The sequence below is a fragment of the Otolemur garnettii genome, unplaced genomic scaffold (assembly GCF_000181295.1).
Source record: "Otolemur garnettii isolate 467f Iridium unplaced genomic scaffold, OtoGar3 scaffold00161, whole genome shotgun sequence".
Lineage (NCBI taxonomy): Eukaryota > Metazoa > Chordata > Mammalia > Primates > Galagidae > Otolemur > Otolemur garnettii.
The window spans coordinates 2,670,277-2,680,854 of NW_003852556.1; the positions used below are offsets into that span (position 1 = coordinate 2,670,277).

The 10,578-nt window shown below is 53.3% G+C and overlaps 1 protein-coding gene across 1 annotated transcript in view; it reads left to right on the top strand.

Moving 5' to 3' along the window:
• The first annotated feature begins 5,431 nt into the window (after positions 1–5,431).
• Positions 5,432–10,578, top strand: part of RAB20 (RAB20, member RAS oncogene family) — a 28,362-nt gene continuing 23,215 nt past the window's right edge. Inside the window, exon 1 of the mRNA XM_003799994.3 lies at positions 5,432–5,896. Coding sequence (XP_003800042.1) covers positions 5,725–5,896 — 172 coding nt within the window. The 5' untranslated portion in view covers positions 5,432–5,724. The remainder of the gene's footprint in view (positions 5,897–10,578) is intronic.

A 10,578-nucleotide genomic window follows, 5' to 3' on the forward strand; every position in this document is an offset into this window, starting at 1 on the left:
AAGATCTCACTCTGGCTCAGGCTGGTCTCAAACCTGTGAGTTCAGGCAATCCACCCAGCTCAGCATCCCAGAGGGCTAGGATTACAAGCATGAACCACCGTGCCCAGCCTCAACCCCAAACTCTTAGACTCAAGTAAACCTCATGCCTCAGCCTCCTGAGTAGATGGGACTACAGGTACTCACCACAATACCGAGCTAATTTTCCTATTTTTAGTAAAGACAGGGTCTCTCTCTTGCTTGGGCTGGTCCTGAACTCCTGAGCCCAGGTGACCCCATTTCGACCTCCTAAAGAATTGGGATTACAGGGGTGAGCCACTGCACCTGGCTGGGAACTCTGTGTTTTTTTGCTCAATGTTTCTGTAAACCTAGAGCTGCTAAAATAGGGTTATTAACTAAAAATGTCTTCATTATCTTTCTCCTTTTTCAGACATGTCCATTATCTACCACCTGTTTATTAAGCACCGATCTGTCTATGCATGTGTACACACAGAGACACATGAGTACAGCTTCTGTTGTGTGTAAATTATGAGAGTAATGTATATTCAACGTAGAAAATAAAAACAGGACATAGGTAAGCGGGATCTCACCATGCACAGATCAACTGTTAACCAGCTCAGCCTTTTCATTAGGGTTCATTCATGTTTTGTTCTTAAATTTTTGTTTTGTATTTTAAAGGCATTTTCTTTTGGGAAGTATTTGCTTAATACAGTAAGAAATACGGAACAAGTTTCTACACTGATATTCAGCTCTTGGCTTCAAGTCTATGGAAAAGCAGTGTTTTGTTTTGGCGAACGCGTTTTTGCCGTCTTTTCCCTACCTGTTTCCAGGCTTACAAGAGTCCCCCTGGCTCGCATTTGAATTCTCTACCTCTTACGTGGCCCTAGATTCTGTTTTACAGCCGGGGACCTCTTCCCATGCCGACAGCTTCCCTGAGGACAGACTTTTGGGCTTCCCGGATGCTGCCTGGTCCTGCAGGAGGGAGAATGGAGGGCAGTGAGCCTCAACTTGAGGACTTCCACCAGGCTTCCTGGACACCCATTCCCATCCTTAGATCTGACACTAAGGAAGGTCTCTATGGGCCCAAACTTCAAGGGGGGCTCTGAGGTTGGCAGCACACCCGATTGTACCCTGAAGACAGCTGGCTGCTGCCCCTGCTCAGCCCTCACGTGGGACGTCCTGGTTTTCTCCTCCCTCTGACATCCCAAACCTCCTGGAGATGCCACTTGAGAAAGTCCCCAGGACCATGGAACCTGGAGATTGGGCCGAGTGGCTATTGAAGAGCCCTGGCATGCCCAGGGCTGGAGAGCCTGAGTGGGGGGGGCTCTTTGGAGCAATATTACTTTCATTATTTCCTGTTTATTTTTCTCATCTTCAGAAATCCTAGAGTCTTTAAGAAAGGTTTTGTCCCAAGTCTGCTCTTGTCAGGTATTATTTTATTTCAGTGAGGCAAAGGTTATATTGCAGGGAAATGCAGACATCACATTCAACGCAGATGAAGACAGGCAGGAGACCTAGTCTGGAGAATTAATTTAAAGGACACAACCTGTGACCACGGGCAGCTCCTGGGAAGGTGGAGGCACCTGTGGTTAGGAGGCTTGGAAGGTCACAGGATCGATTTTCAAAAAGAATGAGGAAACCCAGGTAAGGGCCACAAATATGTCGAAAGGGGGAGGTGACTGGGCCACTCTGAGGTCATGGATGACCGGTGGGGGGGGCGCGGCCCCATGGGCGTGTGAGAGACCATGGGAGGTAAGGCTCGGCACTGCAGTGCCCTGTGTCCTGGGGCATTCAGAAGAGAAGGCAATGGGGTTGCCGAGCAGGGAGGGCCGCCTCTGTCTGCCAGCCTGCATGTCATCGCACAGAAGTTCTGTCCCCACTGGTTCCTTCCTGGTGAACTTTCTCTCTTATTTGAGAATGAGGAAATCAGAGCTGTGAGACTGGCTGTGATGTCTGTACTCACATGCAGGGCACACTTCCCATCTGACTCAGCTGTCCAGGGCAGCATAGCTCTGTCCTCTCCACAGAAGTTCTCAATCCAGCAGGAGGGATGACAGTTACAGAAGGCACTCAGAAGGCAGAGACACTCTGCGATGGTCCTGCCACAGGTCTCTCGGGAGCTTTCTCAGTAGGTTCCAGAAGGAATGAGCTTGCAGGGCCCCATAGGTCAGAGCCCAGGGCCGACACAGGGGGTTCGTATGAGAATCAGAATGCCAGGCAGTAACATTACCTGTGTTTGAGACTCACGGAGAAATCCGTGCACAGCAGGGAGACACCCCAAACAGCAGGTTGTGGCCTGGGAGTGAGCAGGGCCTCTGTGCTCAGCTCAGAGCGCGCACCTCATCCAGCAGAGCTGTGCAGCCAGGCCTGGTCACCCACAGAGCACAGAGAGGGCAGCATGGTGGCTGTTTGCAGCACCTATCTGTGGTTTGAATGTAGCAGTAGGGACCCAAATGCTCCCTGTGCTATTATAGCTGTGTATGTGCCGGGCTGTGACTGTCCCGTCTCCTCCCGCTACTGAAGACCTTGTCCTAACTCAAGGTGATGGTATGGAGAGGTGAGGCCTTTGGCGTGTGATCAACCTGCGGGGACCCTGTGTGACTGGATTAGTGCACTCTTGTCAGTGAGGCTGAAGGAGCAGGGCCCTTCTAAGATGTAAGGAATAGGCCTCACTAGACGCTGAACCTGCCAGCACCTTAAATCTTAGACAGCAGCCTCCACAACTGTGAGAAATAAGTTTCCATTATTTATAAATCGTCCCATTTCAAAAACTTTGTTATCAGCAGCATAAACGGACTAATATACCCAATATTTCAGAACATGTCCCTACTTGGAGACAAGCCATGGCGGAGGCTGAGGTCACAGGGGAGTAGGGTCGGCCTCAGTGTAGCGTGACTGGTATCCTTATAAGAGGGAAACTCTGGGCGGTGCCTGTGGCTCAAAGGAGTGTGGCACTGGCCCCATATACCGGAGATGGTGGGTTCAAACCCAGCCCCGGCCAAAAAAAAAAAAAAAAAAAGAAGAGGGAACTTCCGACACAGACAAAAGAGACACAGAAAGAAGACGCCTGAGGCTGGAGGCTGGAGGAGGCCAAGAAGGGCTCTGTGGCAGAAGAGGAAGCCTGGCCATCAACCGAAAGAGAGGAAATTTCGGTTGTCTACACCTCCCAGGTGTGGTACTCTGCTATGGGGCAGTCCCAGAAAATGAATATAGCTCCATGTCCATGTGGCAAAGATCTTTGAAATGAACCTGGAAGGCACATGCCTAAATCATGAAAGTGTAATCACTCTGGGGAAGGGGAATGTTAACAAGGGGTGCACAGCTGGCATCTGACGTATTATTCTCCGTGCTTTAAATGTTTTCCTAAAACAAAGGGGCAAGCCTTACAGGTGAGAGAATGGGAAGATGAAAGCCACGTAAGGATGTGGAGAGATGAAAATCCCCATGAGAGCAGAACAAAGAACCTCTGAAAAGGGAAAAACTGGCCCCACACAAGTTATGCCAGACAGTTGTCACCGGCAGGGCCCAGATAGTCCCTGGCATTCGCTGCTGCCTTGTAACCTCCCTGGGGAGGATCTCGCCTGCCTCTGTATCCAAAAGCTCGTGAGTTGGGGGGACAGATGGGACAGTCCCTGCTGGAGGCAGAGCCAGAGCCGTGGCCTACATCTCTGCTTCCCTCTCTGGCTCCCAGCCGTGTGGGCTCTCAGGCCCCACTGTGGCCAGCGGTGGGAGCAGGTCACACAGATGGCATTTGAGCACCTGGCTCCAGGCTCTGTTTGAGGCCCCTCTGTGAGCCCGACCTGCACAGCGGACCATTCAGACCTACTTACGAGCTCAAGGTTGAGGCCGTGGTTTAGTTTGGTGACTGTGACCCTCTGGAGGGCAGGAACCAAACCGTAACCATGTCTGTGTGCCCCCAGGCTTGGCACTGTGTTCTGTGGGAACACCCTAAGAATCAAAGCAGAGTCACGGATGCTGAGAACCTCTTGACAAGCAGAGCTGGGGAAGCCAGGAACGGGGCCTTCCGCCTGCTAACATTAAGCACCCTGGAAAAGCTGGCCTCACACAAAGGCCACTGAAGCCTTACACAAAAAGTACTTCTGCAAGAATGTCTGCCCACCGACTGCCCGCCCAGCCCTAGACGGCTGTCCCCTTTGTTATTGTTCTTTGTTGCCCCAGATCTCAAAACAATTATGTAATCCTCCTGGTTTTCCCTTTAAAAGCCCTTGTCTTCCTTTTTCTCCCTGAATATGACCTAATAGTTGACTGTGGCACATGTATTCCCACGGCAATACCCTACTCCGAATAAATTTGAGAACCTCTGTTCCTTAGATGGACACTGGCATGCAACACCCATTCAACAGGTGCTGAATTCTGTTCAGCTAGCTGGGAGGAAGAGACAGTGGTGGCTGAGAGGAGCCTGGTGCCCAGCAGGACAGTATGGTCTCTGAGTGCCTTTCAGCACAGGACGTCCAGGTCCACTCCAGCCCCAAATGGCTCTGGTCGCAGCAGCTGTAGATGTGGGAACAAGTGGGTGTGAAATGCCTGCCCTCATCAAAGGGCCTCCATCGGAGGAGGTAACCGGGAACAAAGGACAAGCCTTGTCCCAGCCAGGCCAGGCCTGGGTGACACTGCCCACCAGGGCTCAAGTTAGAGCGTCCATTCTTCTGAGGTAATTTCGTACTAAATCCCACAGGCTAAAAAAGCGTCTCATGGCTTGTCCTACCAAAAAAAAAAGGAAGGAAGATTTCAATGCGAGTCATTGCAACCTCCCAAGTAACATTTTCATTCTAAGTTTTAATTAGGGAAGCCTGTAGGCTTTTCATACACAAAATAGGGTAAAAGTCTTCTTGCAAAGGTAAAATAAATACATAAATAAAAACAAAACCCCGTGCTAGAAAGCGTCCCCCACCCCAGCCTCGCTAATCAGGCACAGTGAGTCTCGGGGCGGGCTCTGCAGCCGCTCACTCAAGGGAAAGTTCGGACGGTGACGTAGGTTGGGGGGCTCACACGTGTGCACCCGCAGAGACGCACTTCATCTCAAGATGGGGTGGTAGGAGGAAGCAGCTTCACCTAAGGGGAGCGGGACGAAGAGCGTCTCCAGCGCTCGCTCCGGGACTGCACCGCTGTGGTCGGCCCCTCCTTCGCCGCTCGGCGAAGCGGCGGCCCCAGCGGTCCCGGCCTCCGCGTTAGACCAGTTCGAACAAGTGGGAGAGGCGGAAGGAGCTCGGGGAACTTTCACTCCCCCACCACCCCCGCCACGAGCAGTCCTCCGCGCGGAGCTGGGACGCTCCAGCTCACCCTGGGCTGGAAAGGGCGGCTTCATCCCGGCGGAAGAGCAAAGTCCGGGGGGCGGGGGCACCCGGGAAGGGGGCGGGGCCGGGCGGTCAGGGGCGGGGTCCAGGGGGCCGGCCGCAGCGGGCCGGGCACTAGACGTGGGCTCTCGGCTGGGTCTCAGCTCCTGCTCCCGCGCCGAGACGCGCTTCCTCTCTTGCTTCCCCAGGAGTACAGAGAGGAAGGTCCCTGCGAGTTCACGAGAGTTCGGGGTCACTGCTAGCCTTGGGTCTACGGCCACACCAACCCGAACGCGTCCGATCTCATCCGAGAGTCCGGGATCCGAGCGATCTCGGGGTCAGCAGCCCGCTCCCACAGCTGCGCCCGGGGCGCACGAGCGGGCCAGCCACGGGCAGGGGCCGCGGGGCACAGGAGGGGGCTGCCTGCGGGAACATGCGGAAGCCCGACGGGAAGATCGTGCTGCTGGGAGACATGAACGTGGGCAAGACGTCGCTGCTGCAGAGGTACATGGAGCGGCGCTTCCCGGACACGGTCAGCACGGTGGGCGGCGCCTTCTACCTGAAGCAGTGGCGGTCGTACAACATCTCCATCTGGGACACCGCAGGTGAGGGCGTGAGCCCCGGGGTTGCCTTCGGAGGGTGAGGGAGGGGCTTCCAGCAGGTGTTCCACAGAGACGGCGACCTTCAGGGCAGCTGTTACCCAGGACTGGACGCCTGGGCTGCGCACAGGGGCCCGACCTCTGGCAGCAGATACCCTATCACTAGGAAAGCAACCCAGCTCCAAGGAGAACCCACGTGCTACCTGTGTACCTACGCTGCCCGGGGCTCCAGAGCGCCGCCTCCCTGCGCACACCTGCTTGTGGGGACGCGCCTTTGTTGTTGTTTTAGCATTTTCAGTTTTTAAGTATCCTCAGGAGCATTAGCTCATTGGATAGTCAGAACAACCTGGAGGGGTGAGCAAAGCTAGTATTATTAGTCTTTCTTTTTACAAGAGAAGAAACTGAGGCACAGAATGTGTCCCCCACCCCCCTGGGTTTAGTGGAGACCAGGAGGTAGAACTGGGGTCTACGGACCTTCATCCAGAGCAGATTTGCACTCTACAGTTTATTTGCTGGCTCTGCTTGGCCCTGGCTCACATACGTGTATATGTCATGTGGGCCTGGAGTGATTTCCTGTGGAAGCATTTTAAAGATAGATAATGAATTATTTTTAGTGTGTATAGTCTTAGTGATTTTTCGGATAGACAACTCAGAGGCTCTATTCAAGCTTTCAGTTTAACTTTGGAAGTAACTCTGGTGAGTATAGTGTTATGATGGAATATATTTCCTTCCCCGTAAAAAAGAGGAAGGCAGTACCTGTCCTATATAATTGCAGAAGCTGGAAATAGTGTAGCACATTTTTTTGAGTTTTTGAAAGCCTGAAACTTTTAGGTTCAGACTTCTTTTATGTCAGCACTTTAAAAAGTCATATACCCAAAGGTCCTGTCCAGGATTTTTAAATTGCCATCTTGGGTACACCAGTCTGCTGAGTAAACAAAATTATAATGAATTCTCTATTTAAAACGGAATTAATGACGTTCACCCGGCACTTCCATCCCTCCCCCTCCCTTTGCTTTCTTTGATGCTTTCTTTTTTGTTATTATCTCAGTTAACATCCTGACTCAGTTATTTGCAGTGCCCCCAGGTGCTCCTGGTGAAGGCGCACCCTTGACTTAGGCTGACTCCTCACCCTGAGCCTTCCCTAAGGCTGGAGGGCACACTCTGGGAGCCAAATCCAGCACCAAATCGGTGCCCTTGTCTGCCAATTTTGCACAAAGCTTGGCCCCTTGGCCTCTTTTTTCGGCTGGGTGGGCTTCACTGCTGCACTGGGTCCATAAGATGATGATACAGGATTGGGCAGGGGGACGGGCGGCAAGAGCCCTATGGAGGCCACACTGCAGGCAGACTCTGGCCACTTGGGGTGAAGTTTCTGGGACAGACCCTTCGCTGGAGGGTAAAGGGTAGCACTTTCATTGTGACCAGCCACTTCCTTCTTCGGCGCCAAGGACGTGATGCTGCCAAGTCCTGAGCGTTGCAGGATTTTGTAAGCGTGCTGATGTGATGTCCCAGATATCTTGAAGGGCTCCCAGGGCGGCAGCTCATTTCCTGGCAGCCGGGGCTGTTGCAATCTTGTTCCTGGAACCCCGAATGAAAGCTCAGTGGAGCACGGTACAGTGCTGGCCTCCTGTGTGCACGTGCTCAGGGCAGCAGGGTGCAGTCGCCCCTGTGCCTGCCTCCTCAGGGGTGGGCTTCTGGGGGGAAGAGGCAGAACAGGTGCCTCTTCCATAATCCTTGTGGGAAATTCAGAATTTCACGCTTGGGGTCCCTACTTTTCTCCACCTTCCGTCTGGCTCTTACACTTGCTGTCCAACCCACAGTGTTTTCATGACGGGGGAAGCCCAGCTTTCAATGCTGCTTTGGGTCACAGGAGGCGGGGGTGTGCGGTGTGCACAGGGCATTAGGGTGTCTAAGAGTGAAACAAAAATGATAGAAAGCCCGCACTGGATCAAAGGCCCTGTTTTAGTCTGGGTGTGCTTTTCCACAAACACCAAGGACCTGGCAGCGGCCAAGCGGGCTGTGGGAGGGGCTGGACAGGAGAGCAGATTAGCTGGGGAGGGTAGGACTTTGTCTCACCCAGGGGACGGAGAGTCCTTCAGAGGCAGGTGTGAGTATTTGCACATTAGAGACAGATGCTTGGAGAAGTTAAGTGGAGTTTACCCCTTGGTCTTTCCAGGTCCAGGCCCAGCTCACCACCTCCCTGTTGAGTCTAGGTGGGCAGCAGACATGGACTGGCCATGGTGCCCAAGTTGGCAGGTCCAGGAAGCGAAGGCAGGTTGTCCAGAGAGGAGACGGGGCCCTAAGAGAATGTGCCGCTGACCTCTTCTCTGTCACCAATTGGTCAGAACAATATAAAACGGCGCTGCCCACCACCAGCAAATGTCACCAGAGTGTCTCCTCTGCGCCGGGCACTGTGTAGGCCTCACTCTACGGCAGCGAGTGAGCTAGGCCAGGGCTCATGGGCTTTAGGTTCTGGGTGGGGGCAAGCAAGGCAGTAAATGACATAGGTGCCCATCAAAAATGTTTGAAGAAAACACAACAGGGCCCTTGTGGATGCCACGTGGCCAGGGTGCTGGAGACGCCTTGCCCTCCTCTCTCTGCCCTGCTTCCTCAGGCTGCAGCCCTTTGACAAGGCTGACCTCTGAGTCACATTGCAGCCCAATGCGGACCCTAAAGGCTGCACCAGAAAAGCAGCTAACAGCCCTGAGCCCTCAGCCAGCTTCCAACTGCTGGTGCAAGGTCTTTGGGGACATGGGGATGGGTGAATGTATTTTGCATGTGGAATGACTTTGTATCTCTGGGGCCCAGAGGGCAGGCCAAGATGGATTGATGGCCCCCCAGAGGTGTCCTTATCAAAGAGCCCTCCGTGTGATGGGTGCTCTGACCTTTGCTCCCTCGGGCCACACCACACCTTCCTCTCTGGAGCAGCCTTCCTGTGGGGGGGCTCCCCACTGGACCTTTCCGCAGTCTAAATAGCTATAAATTTCCCAAAGTAGTAGGTCTTCTTCTTGCTCCATGGGTCTTCCTCAAGGCATCTCCTTCTTCTGCATTTTAACATAAACACAAGAACAATGGGGCCGGAATGAAGCCCGCCTTCCCCATTTGGCTTGGGGAACTCCTGCGCTGAATACCCAGCTGGCTGCCCACAGGCTCTGCCTCCCACAAGACTCAGAGCACAGTGCCAGGAGCTTTCTGCCCCTTGCCCCTCTCCACCATCTCCAGCACCCTCAGGTGTTCTCCAGGAGGATGTGGCTTCCTCTGAACCATCCCCACGTAGCGCTGATGTCAGCTCCCACTCTCAGTCTGCTCACGGCCGCTTCCTCTGAACCATCCCTGCATAGTGCTGATGTCATCTGAACCATCCCTGCGTAGTGCTGACGTCATCTGAACCATCTCCGCATAGCGCTGATGTCAGCTCCCACCCCTAGTCTGCTTGTGGCGATCTGGGCCATTCCTTGAACTCCTCAGACTCTTCTGGCCTCTGCCCATTGCCCAGTTCCAAAGCCACCCCCATGTCCAGTGCAGTGCTGCCCACACCCGGCCCCAGATCCATTAGTTTCCTATTGCCATTGTGACAAACCCGTCAGCTCACACGTTGTAGATGGATCTCTCACTTGGGGCCAACACCGGCATGCCAAGGGGACTTCGGTCCTTTCTGGAAGCTGAAGAGAAGAATCTGTCCTTGACTGTCCCAGCTTCTAGAGCCTGACCTCTCCTGGCCTCTTCATCCTCTCTCTCTGCAGCCTGCAGTGGCTGCTGGAGTCTCGCCCAGCACCACCCTGACCCTGGCTGTCCTGCCCCCTCTACCACACTGAGCGGACCCATCCTGACAATCCAGGGTGACTCCATGTCTTAAGGTTGGTTGATCCATAGTCTTCATTCCACCTGCTACCTCAACTCCCTTTGCCACAGAACATGACATATTTGTGGGCTTTGGGGGCGCTGCTCTGCACCACAGCTATGACTGTGGCTATGTCACCCTTCTCTGCCTCGTGTTCCTTGTCTGTAATAGGGGGATAATGGTAGCACCTGCTTAGGGCACCGTTAGGAAACAGTGAGTTGATGTTGGCCAAGTTTCAGAACAGTACCTGAGATGAGGAAGCACTGTAATTTTTTGCTAAGTAATTTCTCCTAGTTCTGGTTGCTGAATGACACCATCTTTCCCCCATTGTGACGCCAGCAGGCATGTCACAATGGGGAAGAGATGCTGATACCGGATTTTTGATACTGGATTTTCAGGCTCTTGGTCTTTACTATTCAATGAATGAATCAACGGACCACAGGATCAACAGTAGGTTAGGTCTTACTCAACAGGTATTACAGCTCTCACAAAGAGCCAAACCTTGCAGAGCAGGATCAGTAGTAAGATAGGTTCTATACAAGTGTCACAGCTCTTACAAAGAGCCGAACCTCCTTGCAGGGTAGGATGTAACTGTTACAGCTCTTGCTCCTTTGCTCTCTCTCCCTCAGAGGTCTGAGGTGATCTGCTCTTGGGCTCTCTGCTCAGGGGCTTATATATGGGCAGTTGTCCAGTGAACTTTTGGGTCTTGAAAACAGACCAATCAGAAGCAGGTTTTGAAAATGTACCAATCAGGGATGCACTGGAGGAATCGCCAGCGTCTTCCCTGCTTGTGTCCGGTTCCTTTGTTCCTTTGCTACTGGAGCCTCCGGTGAGGGGTGGAAAGCTCCCC